We start from the raw sequence: 24,961 nt of genomic DNA on the forward strand, positions 1-24,961 counted from the left end.
TTACAAAGATGTTATTCTCCAGCTACTAGAGAACTGTTCTAAAATTTTCAAGAAAAAAAATTGCTGCGTCCGAGTTGCATGTCCAACTCTTCAGTTTCCAGCCAGCAGAAATGATGGGAGAGACAGTGTTGTAATATCTGTATGTTTCAGTCTAGATTGAGAACAATTTGAAGGTAAATGTACTAAGTAGTTTGTTTTATTGTCAGGAGCCTCTTTTGTGCCTCTGGAATCACAAGGAGACCATAAACTGAAAAAAGCAACACGTGACAAGTAAGAAAAATGAGGTTGTTGTGTTTTTAACCCTGCAGAGAGGACGAGGACGGGATACTGAGAGGGATGATGGAGGTCTGGAGAGCAGAAAGACAGGAGACAGGACTGATGGAGGTCAGAGACAATATTACAAAAACACAAAGACAAAACACATCGCCTGACTGAACACGTCAAGTTGATGATAGAAAGAAATGTCTAATATGAGGAAGGACAGAGTGGAGTGATGGAAGACAGGTGAAGACAAATGTACACGTTGGACGTATGTCATTATTACTCCTGTCTGCTGTTTTATTTCATGCACAGGACAGTTTCTCCTCAGTGTCACTCGTCCAAACGTAGCTGCTACCTGCGACGAATGTCTTTACAATTTGCCTCCAGCTCTTATCTCCCACATGCTGTCCGTCCTCCTGTTTCGTCACTTTGTGCGTCACAGTTTGTGTCATAACTCCTCGTTAGGAGTGAGTTGCCTCTCTGTGACTGTGTGTGTGTGTTTGGTGTGTGTGTGTTTTAATTATCTTAGCCTCAGCTGATGATGAGGAGAGTGAAGATCATCATGAAATGGACCATGTGGACTAAAACATCTTACAGTGAATAGTTACACAGCTGCAAGTGTTAACGAGGCTCAGTATTAATAGTGTGTGTGTGTGTGTGTGTGTGTGTGTGTGTGTGTGTGTGTGTGTGTGTGTGTGTGTGTGTGTGCATCCCTCTGCACTGTTTGTGTGTGTGACGTGGTCGACATGCTGCAGATCTTTCTACTGTTTCTTCTTCGGGAGGCAACACATGAACATTATAAAAATACTGCTAATTATTAAGTTAATCTGACGCAGCATATTATGTAAATATAAAAAAACAAAATAAAAGGAGAAAGAAAAAATAATCTGTAAATAAAGGCTGAACTGAAACATTCAGTAAAATGTTTTTGATTATTTTACATTTCATTTCCAATCTGAGTAAAATTTTAATAATTTTCATACACAATCTTAAAAAAAAGACATGAAAATAACAATTTGCTATCATTAAAAGATGAATATGAGGCTGTGATCTTTTGAGTATTGAGCGTCTGAATCCTCTTTAAGCTCCTGCTGAGTGATTGACACAGTATTGATGATTCTGCCGCTCAGAAAGGCCACATTCAAATGTCACGCTTGATTTTCTCGGTCTGTAGAGTAACTGTCACTCTGTCGTTCCAAAACCCTCTTTAATCATGAAGCATTTCAACTGTTGAGTGGTAAAAGTGACGGTTAAATACTGTGAAACAGTTCAGCAAACAAAATGAACAGTAGTTATTTAAGTGTGTAGTCTTTAGAATACATCATTAGAATGCTTGGAGTCTTGTGATTGTTTTTATGCAAACTGTTTCCAGATGAAACCAGATCAGCAAATCAATCAACAAACAAGCTAACAAGCTAACAAACTAGCCTGTACGAAGTTTCGCCAACTCACCATTAAAGTGTCTTTTATTCCTGAATGTCCCCTGGATCCATTTCAGTAACACAACATGTCTGGAAAAGAGTATTCCATCATAAAATGGTGACAGAATAAGAAAAACAACCTGTGACCACACCTGCCCGCCCTAGAGCCGACAACAGCCAACGAGTGATCACGTAGACAAGTTCCCCATTCTGTCTTCTGTCTCCTGACCCACTGACACACCAGCCTACAGATGACTGATTCATCACGAGGACAATGAGATTTAAAATCCAGTAATATATAAATTATATCTGTTTTAAAGCCCTAATCTTAGAGGAAGTAAAGAGCTGTAACTGCCCTGTTCCCCTCAGGTGTTGGTATTCTGAGGTCATGTTTATTTTCACTCATATCTTTCTTAAATTTTCACTTGGACCATTATTATTTTTCCATTATTTTACAAATATGTAGGTGAGAAAATGAACAAAATAATTCAGTGAGTTCAAACTCTTACACCTACAAACTCCAAAGTGCTTAAAGAGCTTCAGAAGAAAGTCTTAAATCATAAATGAAATGTTTTTAACACCCTTTTAACACTCGTTAAAAATCCTGTTGACTTCCGGCTCTTGTCCTCAGCGGGAAAGCTTTCATTCGCAGGTCAATCGACTCTGAAGAAGTTTATCAGCTCAGACTCTTGATTGATATCGATGGAAACACAACGCCCGGGTGGACACGCTCGTGACGCTGTGACACGCGATGGATTTCTAGATAATTCCAGACCACGCTGTTCAGCCCGCGTTGAGTTTTAAAGAGAGACTGAATTAAAACAAATAAAAAGCTCTGTAGAGGATGAATCTGTCTGACTTTACCTCTCGTTCAAACAACAACTTTCATTTGTACCGGTACTTTTGTTTACCATCAAATACCTGCAAAACAGAATAATAGACAAAAAACATTCACATACTTTAACATTTTATTAGTAAATCTCTGCTGTTTAATGTTGTTTATAATATATATTTGAGACTTTCCTTCACGTCTAATCAGGTTAATAAGCACGAGACCTTTCAGGTTCTCATCAGAACATTCTCCACGTCATCATGTGTCCAGATGTGGGATGATGTCCGTGTCTTTGATCGCTGTCTCGGCAGTATAACGGCCGCTCGCTGCCGCTGCGGAGAGAGCAGCAGGTCGTATTTCTGAGAATAACGGCTCGACTGGTGCGAACCAATGGGGCGACCGCTGATTAAAGGCCTGCAGGTGTTTTTATCAATGACAGACACCTGCAGCCACAGCTGGTGATGAACGAGTGTATGGTCGCAATCCACGTCAGGAATCTGTGTGTGTGTGCGCACCTCTAGTGGTCTTTCACTAATTTGAATTTGAATATCAGTGAAAAGACGGCGTGGGAGTGAAGCAGCTGTGCAGCCGTGTCCTGTCCTGTCCTGCAGCAGGAGGCCGCTGGGTTCCTATATGATTTATAATAAAGTCTCATGAACGTGTCGGTCCGTCTGTTAACGTGTACCGACGACCCCAGCCTGCATGAAGACACGGTCCACTACAGTAACAGGGGCAAAAAAAAAAATGCTGTTTATCCCCAACAAGTGTTTTATGATCTGATCATTTGTTTTAAAATCAGTTTTATGGTGTCTTGGATTGGCGAGAGGAACTTTGTCACAATGGTTCCAGTAAAACATTTATACGCTAAAATAAGCATGTATGTGCAGGTTTTTTAAATGCAGGTAAATCTGTCATCACGTCATGAACCCGCAAGAAAACAGGGAACAGTAAAGAAACATAGAAGTCAGAGACGATGTTTTAACAGCAGATCATCTAAACGTTGATGAGATTTCAGTCTGGACAACAGTTCCATCCTGGAAACAAGGTTAGCGTTTGACCTGAATAGGAAACTAATCCACGGAAATTATAACGAGTTTGTGATGACAGTAAATAAACACACAGATAAATAATTTGTCACATTGAGATTATAAAACCCTAAAATAAGAAAGTTAGACGAAACAAAGAAGAGGAAAACTAAGCACTCTCAGTGAGCACCAAGAACGATGAAGAAAAGAAGTAAACAAAATGAATATAGATATACACATGAGACAAAGAATATCCATCTGTTTGAAGCCTACATCCTGTCAGTCAGCTCACTGCGAGAGAACTGAACCACAGATGAAATCAGATTTGGAAGACGAGCCGAATCTTCCAGTTTTATAAGATGTAGGACGTCTCTCAGCCAGCGGCTGTGAGACGGAGGTGTTCGATTAACTGTAACACTTCTGAAGGTTAGGCAGTGACGGAGTAACTTAAAGCATTGGTTTCAAATCTTCTCCAAGATAACCTCAGACAATATGATAAATCAGAAACAGTGACTGTTATAAAGACCACAGAATGAGAATGTGAAGTCTGCTGCACCAACAGGCCCAGTGCTGCCTGGAGAGGTGGAGCAGTGAACACCTCCCGTATGTGTCCCTCCACTGAAACTAATGAATTGAAAGTAATTTAATGGAGCAGTGCACAGAACAGACAGGACCGGTCTCACAAGACGTCAGAGGACAGTATTCTTTGTTTCAGTATAAAAAAACAACACGCGATCTTCACGTCTTCATAGAAGAGTCGAACCTTCCTGCTAATATAACATGAAACGGCACGTTTTTTCTATCTCATCTCATCTTATTTATCTTAAACTTTGTCCAACACAGATTCATATTTCTCCACATAGATAAAACATTTGAGTTAAACATAATATATCAGACTGTGTTCCTTCGTCTGTCTGCTCAGTCCAAGAGCTCTCATTTAATTAAAAACATCTCAGCTGCTTCATTGTTCTGTCGAGGTTATTTTGGGCATTTTGTTGAAAGTAATACGAAGATATTATGAAGTAATATATTACTTAAAAACAGAGGTAACCAGTAATACGTAATATATTGCATTTTGACTCAACACTGCTGACGGATGCTTCAGCTCAAACCTCCAGTTGTGGTCATTTGACGTCTGCCAACCTCGATAAATGTCAGAGGAAACAAAACAAAATGGGCTTTAAAGTCTCAACAGTATGAAAATGGACTTTTAGTCTGTTAAAGAGACTGAAGACGGTTTTGAGGCGGTTTTATGGCTGTGCAACATCAGCAGCAGCTACCTCTGGTTTGGAATTTAATAGAGGAATCAGAATGAAACTGGATTAAACCATCCTCCATGCTGAATCCAGACAATCTGAAAATGTTTCCTCAACAAAGTCTGGAATGATTTACGATACTCTACACTTTGGCTGCAGAGGCAGAGACGGGAATCAGTTTTGAAACCAGATTAATTTGTCGTGAAACACGTCGTGCTGAATCTCAGCCTGAGAGTCGATACGTCACTCCCTCTTGGTCTTGAACGTGTTCATTATTGTTGCAGTGTTGCAGTAGAAAAACATAGAAAAACACTTTTATCACAACTGAAACAAAAGCGAAAACCACCGTCGGCTGCTTTGTCATGCGATGTAGTTTTATTACAAAAAGGTTTTATACAAATTGAACTGCATCATGGCAATGAACACTGTATTTATTACATGGAACACTTGACCGTCGCCCTCACCTGCGTCACCTGGTGCAGGAAATGAACTCGGCACATCGCGTGTCGTTCAGCAACATAAACAGAAGGTAACATTCGTTTTAGCACCGTCCCTTTGCAAGAATGTTGACCACGAACTCATACAGCGTAACAGAAAAACAGCATCATCAGTAAGTCTTAATAAATACACAGAAGATAAAAACAATAGCAGTTCCACCAAACACAAAAGGACACTTCGTCGAGCTTTATTCAGCAACGGCAACGGAACGACTGAAAGAAGATGGAAAAACAAGAACCAAAACAAAAAGTGTGTGATCGTAATTCATCTTATTTTTCTTTTATGTTTACGTCTTCGGATTTAAGACGTTTCATCTAATCAGACGGAGCGACCGGGTGGATCTGTGGCTCTTCAGAAGAGGATTTAAAAAATGTTTGCAGTCAGATGATGCGTGTGAGGATCCTGTCGGCTTCAGTTGTTGAAACAGAAATCCTCCACGTTGTTGAGTTTGATGGTCTGCAGCTCCTGGCTGTCCAGTAGCCTGTAGCTGAACGACACTCGGCTGACGAACTTCCCGCTGGACACCATCCTCACCACCGTGTTGTCGCAGCCGATCTTCATGTGGGCTGCAGGAGGGAAACGAGAAGACATGTTAGGTTTTAGTTCAACCGGCGAGGTTTGATGCTGCGGGAAGAAGCAGGTCAGCGTGGACTCACTGGGTCCAGTGAAGGAGACGCAGAGGTCCGTGATGGGCAGCAGCTTCGACGTGTCGATGCCGCTTCCTCCCAACAGCTGCACGAAATCTCCTGATTCTGCACAACCGGGCATGGACCTCTGTGGACGATAAGTAAACTGTTAAGTTCAGTCATTTGTGGATTTGCTTGAACAAAAGACACTATTTAAACTCTGGTGAGCACTTCACACTTTTTAAAAACTTTATAGACTCAAAAATTCATCAATTAATTGTGAAAATAAGACCTAATCAGCAAGATTCAGTGGAGCGACATTTGCCAGCATCTGTAATACCTCTGGAAAAAAAACATACTAATGAAACACTGAAAAACAGTCAGTGAAAGACTCTTTATGACCCCACATGTCCTGGAAGGCTACAGATTCTTGAAATGGCTTCATATATGAGCTGACTGTGAAGAAACAGCAGGTCACATTTTAGCCGTTACATTTGTTTAAACCACTGGGCATTTTTTTAAACGAGACGTTGCATCATTTTCCAGCCGTGTTTGTGGAGACAGAACTGATATTTTGATCCATAACATGCTCCTTTTCTAACCTAAACGGTGTCTGTGTCTAAACAGAACCAGAGCATAAACACAAGGTTATCGCAACATAAAATCGAGTGTTGAACATAAAGAAATGTAAAGTTTCAACATATTTTTGCACGTTTGCAGAGATGTAAATGGCCGACAGTCGTCAGAAAAGGAACTTGTGACTTCAGATTAATTAAATCAGCAGGCAGGTTTAAAACAGAAATGTTTCATCGTGGGTGACTTAGAGAAGTGTTTCTTTAAATCAAGTCTCTGCTGCTTCAGTTGTTTAGCAGGACACTGTTTTACTGTGAAGCTCCAGAACTGTTCTGTGGACTCCGACTGACATAAAGCTCCATTTATCAGCTGTTCTGGAGGTTCTGAACACATCACAAGCGCATAGAATTATGGAAATGTTAAATTTGTTTTGGTCACATTGAGCTGCTGTTAGTTTTTAGTCTTAATTGGATTTTTACAGATCCAGATCCACTACTGTGTTCAGACTTCCGGGTCAGATGCTGAGAGACTCCGGGCCCGAGCCAGGACTTCAGAATCACTGAGGTCCTGTCCTTTAAAACGTGGGTCCATTCCGACTTCCTGCAGCTGGTCTGTGATCACGTTGTACGTCACTGACTTTCCTTCAGCACGGTCCGACAAGATGATGAGTGAATCCTGTTCCTTTAATATTGAGGTTTTAAAGGGTCGTTCTACTCAAATCTCCACTGTTTCTTAATGAAAAACTCACTTTTTACAACAAATTCCACTTCATCTCTAGTCTACTGATGTGGCAGAGCTTGAGAAGAATCAAGCGATTTTTAAACCTGGATGTTGTGCAGAAATCAGTATTTCATGCATCGCTTCACCTTGGGAAAGTTGTTGAAGTGTCCGAGGCTGAACTCAGAGACGTCGATCTCCACCGGGTAGATGATGGAGAAGCTGCAGTTCCTGTGCTGCTGCGGGATCACCATCGTGTAACTGCCCTCTGGTGACTGGGAGATGACATTACAGGCTGCAGGGAGGCGAGAGAGGAGGGAGGGACGTTACACCTGAATCCAAGGATGGATTCTCAAACAACAGTTTGATGAATTTAGTCTCTGAGTTCACAACAACGACAGAACGTAAAGAAATCAATAATGAGCTTCTCTTCTGTCAAAACTTGGTTGTTAAACTGACTGAAACAAGTGCTGCTGTTGACAGAATACAAAACAAATGAAGCGATTTTAAAAACAAAAGGAAGTTGAGAGGAACCGATCCTGCAGATGTCACCACAGACGCACACATCAGAGAATCGTACTCACGGAACGGATTGATGTGTTTCCTGACGGTCAGCGTGAAGCTGCTGCCGGCGTTGTGAATCCGAAAGAAGATCATGGCGACGTTCTGAGAGGAGCGCACGCTTCTCCTCAGCGCTCCCGAGTCGCAGTAATCCACATATCGCTCGTACAGAGGCAGCGGGTGATCCTGGGAGCTGGGGAACTTCTCCCCTTTCATCACCCAGCCGTCAAACACCTTCACAGGACACAGGAAAAGATTCTCACCACACGTGGCTTTAAAATAAAAAGGTGCAAATGACGTTTTTTCAATTCAGTTTGAGATCTCAAGTCTTCTGGTGACGTTGATCCAACCAGACGAGTTTTAAAACAAGTTCCGGCTATTTCAGTCGTTTAGAAGAAAAACACAACCCTGTTTTGTTTTCTGGACTACGAAACTTCACCTGACTGTCCGTCAGCACGGAGGTGAGCAGATTGTTCCTTTAAGAGGGAGAAGCTGAACGTAGGATTGCAGATTCAGTCGAAGATGATTTCTTAAATAACAAGTGTACTTTGGTTGATCTTGCTCTGTTGGACACTGAGCTGCAGGTCTGGACTATCGTGGTGTCGAGCGTGTCGGGAGCGCTAACATGCGACCATGACGGGGAGATTTAAGTAGGTTATATCCAGTTGTGTTAAAGGAGCTTTTTGTCTAATCAGGAAGTGTTTCTAAGCTTAGTACAGCGAGCGACTGAGCTCAGGTTGAAAACAAGCTCATGACTGTACGACAGAAACAAAACCACATCAGATTTCATGCGTACAGAATTATTTAATGAACCTAAGACAGAGATGTTAGAAGTCAGGAAGCCTTTGAATCATTTTACACTGATGGAGGAGAGAAGGAGGTGTGTGTTTGTGTGAGCGGTTGTGAGTTCACCGTGATGAAGTCTCCTCCCCTGCAGTCGATGTCGACGTTGTCGTACTCCACCGTGATCACCTCGTTGGGCTCGGCCATGAAGAAAGCGGCGCAGCTGAGCTGAGGACGCTCGGCCGTGAAGGTGAACTGACCCTCCACCGCCACCATGTCCAGACAGCCTGAAGACACGAGGACGAGGACAGTCACAGCAACAGCTGCTGCAGAGTCTTTATTCATCTATACTTCCATTTTACTCTTGTTTGTTTATCATCTACTCTGTATTCTATATTTTTGTTATAATTTCTTTGTTCGACTTCTCTGTTATTTAAAGGAGCATTATGTAGATCTGATCTGCCTCTCTTTGTTTTCATGACTGAATAAACTGAATAAACAAACTTAAACAATTTATACTGTTTTACTTTGTTTATATGTGGCACCTATTATTTTCCTCTGAGAGCAGCTTGTTTATTCACTGATATTTTGAGATTGTCCCTTTGATTTTTTACTGACACGTATTTATTTATTATTATCTGTTCTGTATATTAAATGTTCTTTGGTTCTCGTACGTGTTGCGCCAATAAAACAGCCTGAAACTGTAAAAAATGAAAACAGAGAAGTGTAAGAAATATCTAATGTGTTTTTATAATTATGTTCTAAAAGCATGTGAGAGATAAATAAATGCAAATATCTCGTTCACACACACACAAGCTGTAAAACCTGCAAATGATGTATGTTTGATATGAAATATAAAACATATCTGAAAAACAATGATGACAAAATATTGGTTGGTAATATGGTTAAAAGTTTGAGTTTTGATTACATTAGACTAATATACTCAGCAGATTTACAGTTTACAAAGTGCTTTTACAGTCGAGCAAAAAGCAGGAAACTCAAGTTTAGTCTGAGGTGAAATGGTGAAATAAAACAGCATTTACAATGAAAAAACACAAAAACTATTTGAGTTATTTCAAGTAAACAATGTGGAGGAAATGAAAAAACAGGCAAAATCACAGACAGTGAAGAGAGAAGATGAACAATAAATTCAAAACTAATGATAATCAAGGAGGATGAAAAGATGACATCACACCAGAGAAATTAAGAATATAAGATGAAAAGATTCTGAGCAGTAAAATGAATAAATGAACACTGAAATTAAGAAATGAAGGTGAGAAGAAGAGCAGGTGTGATGAAGGTGTAGTCAGACTCACGCAGAGGTCGACGGTACATTAACTCCTCCGCTGTTTCTCTCTTCAGCTCCGAGTTGAAGAAAGAATATAACTCATCTTTGGAGATCTCGTTGTTCTGCAGAGAAACAAAAGTTTTAACACAAGTCACCTGCGGAGGTGCGTGTGTGTGTGCGCGTGCCGACACTCACCTCGATGTACCTGCAGTCTCCCTTCAGCACCGACGCGCACAACAGCAGGAAGAACAGCTGCTCGCGGAACGTGCGCTCCATCACGCGCATCTCTGTCTGCAGGGCGCACCTGAGCGGAGGAAGTGAGGCTCTGAGCCCCGCGCGCCTTTTTATACACTCACACCAAGTTGTGGAGCAGCAGCAGCAGCAGCCTCCTCCTCCTCCTCCTCCTCCTCCTCCTTCATCCCATCAGCTTCGTGTTAGTGACGACAGAGATAGAGGGGGGCTGGTGCCAAAAGATGCTCAAACCTCATGAATCATGACGTCATCATCTCAGGTGGCTGCAGTCCTTCCTCCTCAGAGCTGATCCGTGAACAGCTGATCCGTGATGGAAGATGAGTTTGATGTCACTACACTTCATTTCTTAATAGATATATTTAACAACACTTAAATCATTAAAATAAATAATTATATAATGATAAAAAAAAACATATTATTACCTGTTAACAAGCAATGAAATGCTTTATAATCTATTTATTAGCATTTTTTATTGGAAAGTTGCAGCTGATGTTCATAATACCTAATAAATTGTTAATAAATAGTGTGTAGGTAATTAATAAACATGATACACATACTTCAAAATACTTTATAATCATATTAAACACATAAACACATTACACATTTCTGCCACTGATGTGTTAAAAATCACACATTTCTTTATGTTTCAATCTTACATTTTATAAAACACTCAGTCAGCATTCAGAAAACATGAAGTTGGATATAAAAACCCAGTTCTGTCGACATGAACACGGCTGGAAAATGTCCCGACATGTGATTTCGATTCTCTCAAAGACGACTTGAACAGTCGCTCATGTGGCAGCCATCCCACCCGGCGTCAAACCACCATCCACCATCCACCATCCAACATCCAACATCCACCATCCACCATCCAACATCCACCATCCAACATCCACCATCCAACATCCAACATCCAACATCCAACATCCACCATCCAACATCCACCATCCAACATCCAACATCCACCATCCACCATCCAACATCCACCATCCACCATCCAACATCCAACATCCAACATCCACCATCCAACATCCACCATCCAACATCCAACATCCACCATCCAACATCCAACATCCAACATCCAACATCCACCATCCACCATCCAACATCCACCATCCAACATCCAACATCCACCATCCAACATCCAACATCCACCATCCAACATCCACCATCCACCATCCAACATCCACCATCCACCATCCAACATCCAACATCCACCATCCAACATCCACCATCCAACATCCACCATCCACCATCCAACATCCAATATCCAACATCCACCATCCACCATCCAACATCCACCATCCAACATCCAACATCCAACATCCACCATCCACCATCCACCATCCAACATCCACCATCCAACATCCAACATCCAACATCCACCATCCAACATCCACCATCCAACATCCACCATCCAACATCCAACATCCACCATCCAACATCCAACATCCACCATCCAACATCCACCATCCACCATCCAACATCCACCATCCAACATCCAATATCCACCATCCAACATCCACCATCCAACATCCAACATCCACCATCCAACATCCAACATGTCCTGATTAGAAATGTACTTTTTTGTGACTGACTGATATAATTTGATAGAAAGAAAACAAACAGTACAATAAAAGAATAACAACATAATGACGAAACAAAAACCCTTCAAATTAAGAGATTCTCGAACATAACAGAGTTCATGTTCAGAAAAGAGTAATAAGCATGTCTCCACTACCTCATTAATAATGTCTTAATCTGTACAAAAATCAAAATGTAATCCATCTGTTGTTTGCAGAAACTCTAACAACCAATACGTTTTATTTTGGCAGCTAGGCTGGGATGGAACAAAATGTGATCAAAACATATAACATATACAGCCTGGACATGAGAGCTTAAGAGGATTTTTGATCATTAGAGAAACAGTTTGTTTACTATTCTGACAATTTCCATCAAAAGAATGAACATAGAAAACAGGGATCAGAGGTCAAGGTTGAATTTATTGTCCCTCCATACATATATACAATAATCAGCATGCAGTGGAATTGATTATCATTCCCTCGGGGCAACAGTGCACACGGACAGTAAACATACAGGTTCAACGTCCTGAACGAGGTAAAACACTGGATGTAAAGAAGCTTAGAGGGAGAAGCAGGAGGATTAAAATCATGTGGAGAACATTACAGAAGGTTTCGATGGCAGATTCCTTTCCACCTGTTCCACAGTCTGATAGTAAAACTGTATTTATATTCACACAACAGTGTCGTCTAACTCGTGTAACAACCTGCTGTGATTTATACAGCGTCCACTTCACACCCAGAGCTCATTCGCTTGTTGCCTTCACGTCTGCCTGGTGTGACGCCGTCACAAACAAACCCTGGAAACCTCCAGCGCTGCAGTCTGGCTCGTTTCAGGGACGGTGAGAAGGCTGCAGGGGAAACACAGAAAACACAAAAAATACTGCCCTGTTCACAAAACTGTGCATCCAGGAACCCGTTATCAAAGTCTAGCAGAATGTAAGCTCAAAGCTGAACCATTTGGAGTCCAGGCATGGTTTTGTGCTCTTTAAAGCTCTAGTAAGTGTCCACATTAGCTTGGAAACACAATTGGTCCATATCATACAGTCGGACATGGTCCAAGTTAAGATGTTACAACAATATCACCGAAGATTGAACACTTAACAGGTGTTTTTCTGAGGAAAATGTCCAATGTCCAACAAAATGCCACTTTGTGACCTCAGAATCCCTCAGCCTGAGAGCAACAGCAGCATTAAACTCATTATAGGTGATTATTTCCTTATTATCAGTAACTTTGTGCGTATTAAATAGTCAAAAACAATTTGCTTATTGTGGAAAAACAGACGATTCAAAGAGCCAAATGCAAAAAACTACATAAACCTGCATACTTTCCATGTTTAGGCCAGTTTACACAACTGAGCAGCTCATCTTGCATAATTTGCATTTTAAGGAAAATAAAAGTTAAACTACATGAAATACGTGATCGTTAAAAAAGTTTGGAGGTACGTTCACAGACTTTTCTGAGACTCAAGGACACACAGTGCTCATCCTCCACCTGTCTGAGCTCAGTCCCTCAGGTGTGCAGGTGTGCAGGTGCCTCAGGCTGTTGGAAAAGGTCAACCCATTCAGATGCAGAAAAATCAGGCCTCAGTTTAATCCACACTGTCGGTGGTGAGTGGGGAAATAAATACCATGTTCGTGTCTCCCAAGATAAGCAGATCTATATATAGAACCTGGAAAATCCATTAAGATATTTTTTTTTTCACCTAAAGGGGAGACGGACGGACACACAGGACTCAACAACATAAGTTTTGAGCTGGTGCAAAAAAAGTATAAACTTATTTGTCTCACAAAGTTTCACTGTTCAGATTGTTGGTTTTATCTTGATGTTCATGCTGGATGGATCAACATCTTCTCCAGGATCCATTGTGTCATACAAGCTTTACTTTCACTGGCAATTCTGATTCACAAGATACTGAGGTCTTCAGTCAACACTTCAAGTTAAAGAGATTTCTGCTACTGTACAGAAATACTTCAGTTAGACATTTTAACCATGTGTGAATTATTACAAAGTTGTTTTGAAAAGTAAATCTGAACAGACAGACTTTGTTCACATTTGTTTATTCATGATTTAAAGCTCCAGTTTGTTCACACGTCCCGTCACCAAATTTAAATGACTCTTGTTCAATGATTTCATGAACAGATTCACTTCATCCACACAGTCAGTGTGTTGGAGCAGAATCTCAGCTATGTACAAGCAAATAATGAAGCATCTCCTTATTGATTATGATCATGTGACCTGAAGTCATCATGAGCAGCGAGAGCCTCCGTGGCTGAACAGACACAGGAAGGAGCGCCGCCTGAAGAAAGTCCAACATTTACAGAACAACAAGAAGGCGTCAAAGTACCGCCCACAGTGTTTGATTGACAGGTGATCTGTGTGCAGTGAAGAAATGCCACAACAATCAGCTCTCAGCAACAATGATGGAAACACAACAAGTCTGAAGATTTCCTGTACATCACATACAAGTCCTCTTCAGTTAGTGGTATTTTACTCTCTTTTATCCATCTGTATCGAATATACACCATAGGGTCTTAGGTGCCACAAGGGGTGGACACCGTGGTGGACAACAGTGGTCAGGGAAGCCATGCAGCTGAAGAAGGAGTCTTTGTTGCCCCAGGGGATTCCTGAGGCAGTTTTGGGGTACCAACGGTTCCGAAGGGCAGCAGTCGCAGCTGTGGCAGAGGCAAAGCAGCGGGTATGGGAGGAGTTCAGCGAGGCCATGGAGAAGGACTTTCGGGCGGTGCCAAAGCGCTTTTGGAAAGCTGCCCGGAACCTCAGGAGGGGGAAAGGGGGAACCATCCAAGCTGTGTACAGCAAGGATGGGACCTTGTTGACTTCAGCTGAGGAGGTCATAGGGCGGTGGAGGGAGTACTTTGGTGACCTCCTGAATCCCACTCAGTCACCCTCTGTAGCGGAGACAGAGCTGGAGGATGATGGAGTATCATCGCCGATTTCCCTGGGTGAAGTCTCTGCGGTAGTCAAACAGCTCCACAGTGGCAAAGCCCCAGGGATCGATCAGATACCACCAGAAATCCTGAAGGCTCTGGGTGTTGAGGGGCTGTCTACATGGCTGTCTACTTCAACATTGCATGGGGGTCAGGGACGGTGACGAAGGAGTGGCAAACTGGTGTGGTGGTCCCTCTCTTTAAGAAGGGGGCCAGTGGGTGTGTGCCAAGTACAGAGGTATCACACTACTCAGCCTGCCTGGCAAGCGGCCGAAATGGGTTTTCTCCGCAGGGTGGCTGGGGTCTCCCTGAGATGGTGAGAAGATCAGCCATCCAGGAGGAACTCGGAGTAGAGCCGCTGCTCCTCTGTGTGGAAAGGAGCCAGTTGAGGTGGTTCGGGCATCTGATTAGGATGCCAACAGGGCGCCTTCCTAGGGAGGTGTTCCTGGCACCTCCAACTGGGAGGAGACCTAGGGGTAGACCCAGGACCAGGTGGAGGAGGGTGGAGCGTGGATTATATCTCCTCTCTGGCCTGGGAGTGCCTGGGGATTCCCCAGTCAGAGTTAGCCGATGTGGCTGGGGAAAGGGAAGTCTGGGGCTTGCTGCCGAAGCTGCTGCCCCTGCGACCCGACCCTGGATAAGCGATTGACAATGGATGGATGGATGGATGGGAATGACCCACATGTGCTCATACATTTGTGGGTTCATAGGCTGTTGTGCACTTTGACCTGTCTGTGCAGATGAACCATAGAATATATTACATCACACTGCAGAGTAAACTGTGTCCAGCTTTATTTGGCAACATTGTACAGTGGTAGCAAACAGCAGGTTTTCACAATAAATCCTGACAGTAAACCCCTGTAATTATGCTTTTACAGTGCACTGTGGGAAAGCAACATTCTGAATAAAAAGAATGAAAAAGATGGTACATTACAAGAAAATCCTGCAATTAGGGTACAGCACCATACAGTAAATGAGCTATAAAATATTGTAGTTTCAGATGGTACATGTGATAATATGCCAGGAGGCTAAAAACATGCTAAAGAGTGTTGCCTAAAAGGAAGTCCAACATTTACAAAACGACAAGAGTTGTCAAGTACCTCCCACAATGTTTGATTGACAGGTTGATCTGTGTGCAGTGAAGAAATGCCACAACAATCAGCTCTCAGCAACAATGATGGAAACACAACAAGTGTGAAGAAATGAAACCCACAATTTAACCCACTGACCCTGAAATGACTTCAGTCTAACTGAGTTCACAAAACTCAGCAGAGTCTCCAGAAAACCAGCCAAACCGAAGTCCAGCACAGAGCGGCTGAGTGAATGTGGTCTGGACTCTGTGGAGGAGAGTCATGGTGTCAGAGATGCTGTAGAAGGACAGAATACCTGCACTGTGATCCAGGTACACTCCAACTCTGGAGGACAGAGGACCTGAGACGGGAGTTTGGACTTTGTTGTACCAAAACTCATAATTATTGGTTTTACAATATAACGACCAAGATTTGTCATTGTATCCAAATCCACATTCATATAAGTCCCCTGCTCTGCTGATATTCTTGTATGCAACAGCTACATCAACTCCTCTCTCTCTCCACTCCACCTCCCAGTAACGACGTCCAGTCAGACTCTCTCTGCTCAGGACCTGAGGACACCGAGTGAATCTATCTGGGTGATCAAAATAGGACTGTTGTTGTCTTGTGTATGTTGCTTTTCTGTTCCCCTCAGATAATAACAGATATGTGTTTGCTGTGTTTGGATCCAGTGTGATTTCACATGAATATCTTAAGAAGTCAGCTCTGGTCATGTTCTCTGGTAGTGACAGTAAAACATCCACTTGAGTCACTGTCAGTGAGATGTTGGTCCATGTGTCTCTCAGGACGTCCTGTAGTTTGTCTCTGAGCTCTGACACAGCTGCTGTCACATCCTCAAAGTACTTGAGAGGACGGATGTTGATGCTGGATGAGTGTGTAGACTCACTGAGTGCTGACAGTGAGGGGTAGTTGTGTAGAAACTGGTTGTGATCCTCTGTGTGTGAGAGCTTCTTCAGCTCAGCGTCTTTCCTCTTCAGCTCAGTGATCTCCTGCTCCAGCTTCTCCTGAAGCTCTTTGACTCGACTCACTTCAGTTTCCTGCTGGGATCTGACCTGCTGCTTCACATCAGAGCGTCTTTCCTCCATGAGACGGATCAGCTGGGTGAAGATCTTCTCACTGTGCTCCACTGCTTTATCAGCAGAGCCATTGATGGCCTCCACCTCCTGCTGAAGCAGCTTCACATCTTCCTCTCTGTCCTGGATTCTCTGCTGGATGTTGTGTCGACTCCCCTCCAGCTCTCTCTGCCTCTCAGTCCTCTCTGCTGCAGCTGACACTGTGTCGTGGCCTTTATGTTCGTCCACAGAGCAGAGATAACAGATACACTGCTGATCAGTACGGCAGAACATCTTCATCACCTCATCGTGATGAGAGCAGATGTTCTCCTGGAGCTTCTCTGACGGCTCCACCAGCTTGTGTTTCTTTAATGGAGCCACATCATAATGAGGCTGGAGGTGTTTCTCACAGTAAGAGGCCAGACAGACCAGACAGGACTTAACTGCTCTCAGTTTCCTCCCAGTGCAGACATCACAGGCCACATCTTCAGGTCCAGCATAGCAGTGATCAGCAGGAGCAGCTTGGAGTCCAGTCTTCTTCAGCTCCTCCACTAAAGCTGCTAACATGGTGTTTTTCAGCAGCTCAGGCCTCGGTATGAAGCTCTTCCTGCACTGAGGGCAGCTGTAGATCCTCTTCTCATGCTCTGTGTCCCAGTGATCATTAATACAGTTCTTGCAGTAGCTGTGTCCACAGGGAGTCGTCACCGGATCCTTCAGTAGATCCAAACAGATCAGACAAGAGAAAGTCTCTCGATCCAGATGAACTGCTTTCTGCGCCATTTCACCTCTCAGTACAACAACTGTCTGAGCTTCACTTCCTGATAACTGAAGTTAGAATGATGTAACCAGATGAGCAGAAAGAAGAGGGAGTGGTTTTCAACCTGTGATTCATTCCAGGGTGAAGAGCCACTCTGTGAATCTGAACTTTGTTTCCTCTTTTACAACAAAGTGTAAGTTAAACAGAAAAATGAAAACTGTACATTACAAGAAAATACTGTAATTAGGGTACAGCACCATACAGTAATTGAGCGGAAGAATATTGTAGTCTCAGATGGTACACATGCTAAGTTACCAAGAGGCTATGAACATTCTAACAGACTAACATGCTAACAATAGGCGAACAGGGCTATAACTGGTCCAACAAGGAACACATGCCTCGGAAACCTCTAAAGGGCGGTGCCCAGGAGGCATCCTGATCTGAAAATGCAACTGCCTCAGCTGGCTCGTTCCAAAGTGAAGGAGCAACTACTCTATACCGAGCTCCCGCCAGATGTGGGAACTCCTCAGCCTGTCTCTAAGGCCGAGCCCAGCCACCCTACAGAGGACTTATTTCTGCCGCTTGTATCTGCCATCTTGTTCTTTTGGTCCCTACCCTCAGCTCATGAGCATTGGTGAGAATTGGAACATAGATGGACTTGTAAATCGAAGGCGCTACTAATATTAAAAATTAATTTGGACTTGTGTGTAAATGTTGGACCAGAGTCTGGCTCTTAAAGACTTTTTCAGGATCCAGTTTGTGATTACAGCTGATGACTGTGTCATAAACGCAGCAGCGTTGCACTCGATACTTAAAGTGAGAATTTATTCTATACCGCTACCCATCGGCTTCATTCATAATGTACCTTCCAGGCATTTAATTGTAATGTTGCAGGATGTAGAAACACTCACCAGGTCTGATGTGCAGAGCCAGCAGCTCCATACAGGCTCTAATAGTTTTTTCTGAACATGCAGTTTGTTTATTCACTATACGTTCCTGCGTAACATGGTGAGATTGGCAGGAAGCTGCTTGTTTACACGACCAAAGTGTTTTCCATCAGCGCCGTTTCAGGACGTGTGTTATATTCAGATGTGAGAAACATACATTTTTTAATATCTCGGACACACTTTTCATTAAGCTTGCTAATCTGTGCTGTTTCTAAAATTTGCATACAGACGTTTTCCATTTGGATGCTCACTGGAAGTATTTTCTTCCTCTTTCAACCGGTCTACATCGGGAGTTTTATTTGGCTCCTGAGTGACTCTGGACAGACGACGACCCACTTAAGGGAATCTGTAGCTTTTCATTTGGCCCTGAGAGGTTCTGGTTGAATAGCAGAAGCCATTAAGTGCTGCTGATGAAGCCTCATTAGGCTCCATCGAATCAGATGCTTCCCATTGTGTCCTTTCTGGAAGTTATGTACATTATCTTTGAGCGGAGCTGACTCTGACATAATTAATGTCCACTTTAGCAAATGACATTTCTGAAATATGCCGGAGGAAGTATTCACATCTGTAGTTGTAGCTCTGTGGACAGAAATATCTCATGTTTGGCTGTACTCTCAGTTAGACAGCTTCAGATAATAGTACAGAATATTCCTTTTATGTCCAAGTGTGTTTCCTCTCTGTGATATTTCTCAGAAATTTTGGAAAATGTGGAAAAAGTCAGAAGCTCAGCAGCGTCTTTAGGATTCATCCTTTGGGGAACATGAATGTCTGTACAGAATTTATCCATCTAATAGTTGTTGAGATATTTCAGCCCAGACTAAAGTGGTGGACTGACCTGATCAGATGATATTGATTGATCAGTTAAAGCGACTGCAGCAGTACTGCTGTCACCACATCTTACATCTGTAGGTCAGACAGAGAACCTGGAGCTTTGAGTTACTGACATCTCACGTTCATTAAGACTGAAACTCTGAGAGATTTATATGAATGACAACAATTACCAGCTGTTACTTCTTATATGATAATGTTGATTATAAACTGAAACAAATAAACAGAGACAACAGATAATAGCATCAGACACGCTGATATAAATTCAGAACATGCTGCCTCGCAGGGCCGCGAGCCAAACGCTGTGACTGAGCGGCTGAGAGGTTTCGCTGTGAGGTTTCCTTGTGTCTCCGCCTGACACTGATGAACAGCCTCGCAGCCTGCACACAGCACATGCTAATGAAAACCCAGATCTTTTGTAAAATTTCAATTCTTCAGACCAAGTTTCCATTTTCAGTATTAAGAAAATTACATTTCTTATCACACGACAGACTGTCAGCCATTATGGATGGTCTGCTGTCGAAACACTTGGATGCTCGGGCTGATATAAAAGGTGGGAGAGGTGAGAAGGCAGCGGACAGGTCCGGGTTTGATCGTATCGTTTTGAGTTCTACCCGGTGATCTGCGGCACCGTCGCCTGCCATCGCCACCGACGTGTTCGACGTGCAGATGCCTGCGAGAGCGATCTTTGTCTTGACACGCAGCTGTTCTGGTGGATGAAGGAGGTTATTGGATCTTTGTTCAGGACGCGAGAAATAAATAACATTCATTTAAAACTTGAAGGGGGGATTTGTAGGATAACAGCAGAATGTGACGAAACAACAGTGTAGAAATAAAGACAAAGATGTAAAGTTACTGCATCAGAGACATATTTACTGAAGTTAGCATGCTAACCAGCTAGCCTGATAGCCCTGCAGTACAGCTGGGAGATGAGAAGCAGCCAGTTCACTACTGAGTCTAATAAGTCAACAACATAAACTCATGAAATGTGTAGAAAGGAAATATTTTGACTCATATTTTCATTATGAACAGAAAAATACAACAAGTTTCTGTCTCTGACTGAACTCAGACGAGTTTAATCACCTCGTTAACTCGTTTTAACTCACTTCATTCAAACTGGACACAAACTGAGTCAGAGGCACCAGAACAGCCCACACAGACTCCAGTTTGCTAAGAAGGCCACTAGCTTCACGGCTAACTGTGCTAATTAGCTCGCAGCCATGAGCAGAGCTACAAGTTACACCTTGTAATGTTTAACGTCACATAATTACAGAAAAAATAGAGTTAGATCAAATGTATTCATGTAGGACAACAAACAGCACACCGAGCCAGATATCTTGATGCACAGTGTTTGTTAAAATGTTCCTGTTCGTCTAAAAGTTGCTAACAAATGACGACGACGTGCAAATTAAACAAATCAGAGAAGCTTGTGGGAAGACTCCTCTCACATATGAACATTCAGTTTATGAAAGAACGACGTCCGCGCCTCCAGTTTGAGTTCGCTTGTTGTTATAGAGTCGCTTTTATTATAACAGACTGTTTGAACCTTATCAATCAATCAAAAGTCTTACAGGAAGTGAAAAATCTTTACATTTTTATTGGCTGATTGAATGAAAGTGATCAGAGGATGGAAAGTGATGGACGTCATGTACTGTATGTACACATGTACGTATGGACAAACACACAAACAAGTGTGAAAGCTTCCTCCATGCCTCAAAGTGTAACATAAGCAGTCTGTGCCGTGTGTGTGTGTGTGTGTGTGTGTGTGTGTGTGTGTAAGACGGATTCAGTTCAGCCGTGCATAATTCAGATTTAGGGAAACAAAGGCCTGCTTATGTCATAACAGGGTAAGCTACACATTCTTGCAAGTTGAGCAGAAGAGAGAGAAATCCATCCTGCCGGTAAACACCATGACGCTCGGTCAGCATCCTCAGCCTCCGCCGTCCTCCACCAACAACATCTCACCTATTTAACTCATTTATGTACACAATCAACACACAACAGTCGACACAAGACAGTCAGTTCATCTACTTCATGCCTCATGTCGTCTTCAGATGTTTGATGTATTATTGTTTTCCAGTCTGATCCTGTTTCTCTCTCCGTTGTTGGATCTGACCTCGTTCTCAGATGAACCCAGTTTCTCATCGAGACAATCTTGTGACACTTGTTGTGTTTTCTTGCTTCCGTCGACGCTCAGTCCTCCCCTGCTTTCACACGGCTCCTCACAGTCTGTGATCATGATACAGAAGAATACTGACAGGTTGGAAATAAAACCCCCACAGACTGTTCGGAGCTGGTCACAGATTATCTACTGTGCTTCTCACGCCCTCTGCTGGCCGGCTGAAGAATTCAATCTGTGTGTCAAACAGCAGTTCAGCTCAGTTCGTAATATTTCGCTGATTGAGTTTGAGGCTTTTAAATAAGCAAATCAAGTGAGGAGTGAAGCTGCTGATGCATCTCTACTGCAGTGATCCAGTCTGTTCTCGGCACGTCTATCAGTGTTTGGGTTCAAACAGGACAGAAACTGATGACAGCAAACAATCAGAGCTGCAGAGAAAGTCACTGGTACCAACCTGCCCTCCATCCAGGAATTATACATGTCCAGAGTCTGGAAACATCCCTGCAGGCTCATCACAGCCTGTTCCTCCTTCCCTCCTGAGGGAGGCGCCACAGACACAAGAACAGTTTCTGCATCTAGTATCATCCATCGAACTGGAGATGCTGAGGAGAAAACACAGTCTGTCCTCCAGGAGAAGTTCAGATACTGATCCAACCTGTTTCCTCCAGTACAGTAACAGAGTTCAGGCTCTGACATGGACTCAGAGTATCAGAGTAAAAAGTCTCCCTCTGAAGGACATTTGTGCTCAAAGCTAACTGAAGCTCACGTCATATTAATAGAATTCAAAGACTATTAAAGTTAAAGGTAGAATCAGTAGGATTTGTCCCAGCTGTTCCTGAACGCACCACAAAGACAGTTGATTGTTGAGTCTCATTCCCAGGACGTCAAATAGACACATGTTGGGTTGGTAAAGCGTCCCGAGCAGCAACAAAGAGAGAAAATCAGAAACTCTCTGCAGATACGAGACACTAACACGCCTTTTCTCCACATTCCAGCCTCCCTCTCTGTGCGATGACGCCAAATAACGATAATCCAGAATTCACCTCAGATGCATCAAACTGGAATAACGAGCCTGTTTTTAAAACTGTGAGGAGGAGAAAGTTCAGATATTTGTGTTCAGATGTGGAGAAGGAAAGTCAAAAGCTGGAAGAAAATTTGATATTAGAATAAGTTCTTCCATGTTGTTGGAGGGCAACTTAACACATGTGCACGATAACATTGATTCTTTATACATTTCACAGCCTAAACACACAAATTAAAGTCACTCTGAACTTTATTTTGTTGGTTGTGGCGACCCCTGTGGACAGAAGTCTCTTCTCTCGTGGCTGATTCCTGGCTGGTTCCTCCAGCGTCCACATTTCTTTGAATCCTCCTCCAGGTAAACTGTGTGAACAGGGTCACGGTCAGGACGTAATGTAACCAAAGGTTTTAAATCGTTTGGCTTTTATATCTGCAGGATCTTCGTCACATTCAGGATGAAACGTACTGAAGGAGCACTTCGATGCCAGAGTTTCGTCTCTCACTTGAAGCGTAGAGACGAATGTTTTCAGGAGAGTAGAGATTTCTAAACAGCCTCCAGCCGTCATCACCAGCAGCAGCTTCATCCTCAGTTCTGAGAATACTCGTATTCCTCGAACGCACTTCATGATTGGTTAACCTCAACGAGGCTCGACTAATGGATGCACTCAGTGGCCCGTGATTGATTGATCTCTGCTGGTACAGACGGATCAGTTTATCTTTTCCATGAAGCATAAAACCATCTGTTTTTCTTCGCAGCCACGTCGGCATCCTGGACTGCCGGGACGCCTGATGAACAGATAAAACATCACATGTGGACGTGAAAACATCGTCACGTGTGTTTGTTGAACATTTCTGTAAACCGACTGAGAATCACTCCTCAGCTCTGCCGAGCGTTTTAGCTTCTTTCAGCTCGGTGTTTTGGCCTCACTGCTGTAGCTCTGCACTGCTGTCATTCTTGTTGTTTCATGAAATGAAAATACTCGAGTACAGATAAATACATCTGTAATCTGAACTAGTCAAAGTTCAGACGTATCCAGAACGCTGCAGCGCGCCTCGTTTACATTCTTCCTAAATTCTCCCATGTGACTCCCCTCCTCCACTGGCTTCCACATCCGATTCCAGATGATGGTGCTGGCCTTCAAGGCCATCAACAGAACTGCACCCGTCCACCTCCAAACACTGATCAGACCACACAGCCCAGAGAGAGCACTCCGCTCTTCTACATCAGCGGGCCGACTGGTACTGCCATCACTGAGAGCAAACAAAGGTGGTGGAACGAACTCCCGACCAGTGTCAGGACAGCAGAATCACCCTCCATCTTCCACATCTTCCAGAGCAGGACTCCCTCCCAAAAGGACAAAAGCGTCTGCTAAAGGCCCCAAATGTAAATGTGAATGTAAATATAGTAACTGAAGCTGTCAGACACTCGTGTGGGAGCAGTGGAGTACAAGTATAAAGTTACATGTGGTGTAAATACTCACAGTTACTTGGACTCCAGCCTGGATGCGGACACTAGGGCCGCACGGACACCGAGCCCGCCGCTGCAGGCTGAGCCTCGGAGGTTGTGAAGTTCAGGGGCCGACTGAGAGTCAGTACCTGCCAGACACCTCGCAGCTCCACAGCTGATCCAACAGTCAGCAGAGACGCTTCACCGTACGACCACGTTACTCTGACAAACATCCAGGAAGTAAGACATGAGTGGACCGTCAGCAGAGGAGCGGGCTGCACGTCCAAATGGACCCAGAAAGGTAGGAAGTTCTGCTGCTCACACTGAAGTTCTGCTGCACTTAGTTACATTTCACAAGCCAGTAAATGTTCTGTATGTGAAGCCTTGTAAAGTAACTACAGCTGTGAAAAAGCAGATTTCCCTCTGAAATGTAGTGAAGAAGAAGCAGTAATAGAATGTAACTAAGTAACTTGAGTATTTCTGGCACTTCACACTTCCCCTCCACCGCAGTTACTTGATAAATAAAGTTACTAGTTACTTTGCAGATTACGTGTTAAAGGTTTTTTTATTTTATCAAATGATTCTGATGAGAAATGGCTAAATATGTTTATAAACCTTTACAAGCCCGATAACCGATAACTTCATAGTTTAACAATCAACTAAAGCTTAACTATAAAATTCCCATTAATTAATTAATTATGATATGAAATTATATTTTCTTTTCTTTACACGATGAGCTCATTATTCTGACACATATGTAAAGAAAGGTGAAAACTTTCCTCTTTATTAACTCTTGAGGAAGTTGATTTATATCTAAATGATCAGATCCATGTGTATTTGATGACTTGAGGTATAATTCTTAAAACCACCACATGGTTAATCAATAAATATCTGATGTGCTGCTGATGAGGCAGAGTGTGAAGCTGCCACCAGGGGGCGCACTGCAGGAGCTCATCTGACACAAGAACACACAGGCAGAGCTGGAAGAAGTGTTTACATCCTTTTTACTCCAGTAAAAGTATTTATTATTCCTACAGTCATTCATTTAACCCTTCATGTTCATCTCAAGCATCGTGGA

The 24,961-nt window shown here is 43.0% G+C and overlaps 3 protein-coding genes across 4 annotated transcripts in view; 1 reads left to right on the forward strand and 2 right to left on the reverse strand.

Moving 5' to 3' along the window:
• pde8b (phosphodiesterase 8B) overlaps positions 1-24,961 on the forward strand; it is an 86,478-nt gene that overhangs the window by 15,401 nt on the left and 46,116 nt on the right. For both annotated transcript variants that reach the window (XM_037117352.1, XM_037117353.1), the window contains exon 3: positions 309-384. In XM_037117352.1, the coding sequence (XP_036973247.1) occupies positions 337-384 (48 nt within the window). In that variant the 5' untranslated portion in view covers positions 309-336. The remainder of the gene's footprint in view (positions 1-308; positions 385-24,961) is intronic.
• LOC119030041 (corticotropin releasing hormone binding protein) lies at positions 4,997-10,200 on the reverse strand. Its single transcript, XM_037117360.1, has 7 exons — positions 10,037-10,200; positions 9,870-9,963; positions 8,683-8,840; positions 7,794-8,004; positions 7,359-7,504; positions 5,950-6,067; positions 4,997-5,859 (listed from the first exon to the last, which is right to left on the reverse strand). The coding sequence occupies exons 1-7, from the start codon at positions 10,124-10,126 to the stop codon at positions 5,705-5,707; spliced, it is 972 nt and encodes a 323-aa protein (XP_036973255.1). The 5' UTR covers positions 10,127-10,200; the 3' UTR covers positions 4,997-5,704.
• Positions 15,424-17,578, reverse strand: LOC119030038 (tripartite motif-containing protein 16-like). Its single transcript, XM_037117355.1, has one exon. The coding sequence runs from the start codon at positions 17,543-17,545 to the stop codon at positions 15,869-15,871; it is 1,677 nt and encodes a 558-aa protein (XP_036973250.1). The 5' UTR covers positions 17,546-17,578; the 3' UTR covers positions 15,424-15,868.

Source organism: Acanthopagrus latus, chromosome 12, assembly GCF_904848185.1.
Source record: "Acanthopagrus latus isolate v.2019 chromosome 12, fAcaLat1.1, whole genome shotgun sequence".
Classification (NCBI taxonomy): Eukaryota; Metazoa; Chordata; class Actinopteri; order Spariformes; family Sparidae; genus Acanthopagrus; species Acanthopagrus latus.

Coding starts and splice junctions, on each gene's coding strand:
- LOC119030041 (XM_037117360.1), bottom strand. CDS start 10,126: ATGCGCGTGATGGAGCGCACGTTCCGCGAGCAGCTGTTCTTCCTGCTG. Junction 9,964..10,036: donor GAGACTGCAGGTACATCGAG/GTGAGTGTCGGC, acceptor GTTTCTCTGCAG/AACAACGAGATCTCCAAAGA. Junction 5,860..5,949: donor CGTCTCCTTCACTGGACCCA/GTGAGTCCACGC, acceptor TCCCTCCTGCAG/CCCACATGAAGATCGGCTGC.
- LOC119030038 (XM_037117355.1), bottom strand. CDS start 17,545: ATGGCGCAGAAAGCAGTTCATCTGGATCGAGAGACTTTCTCTTGTCTG.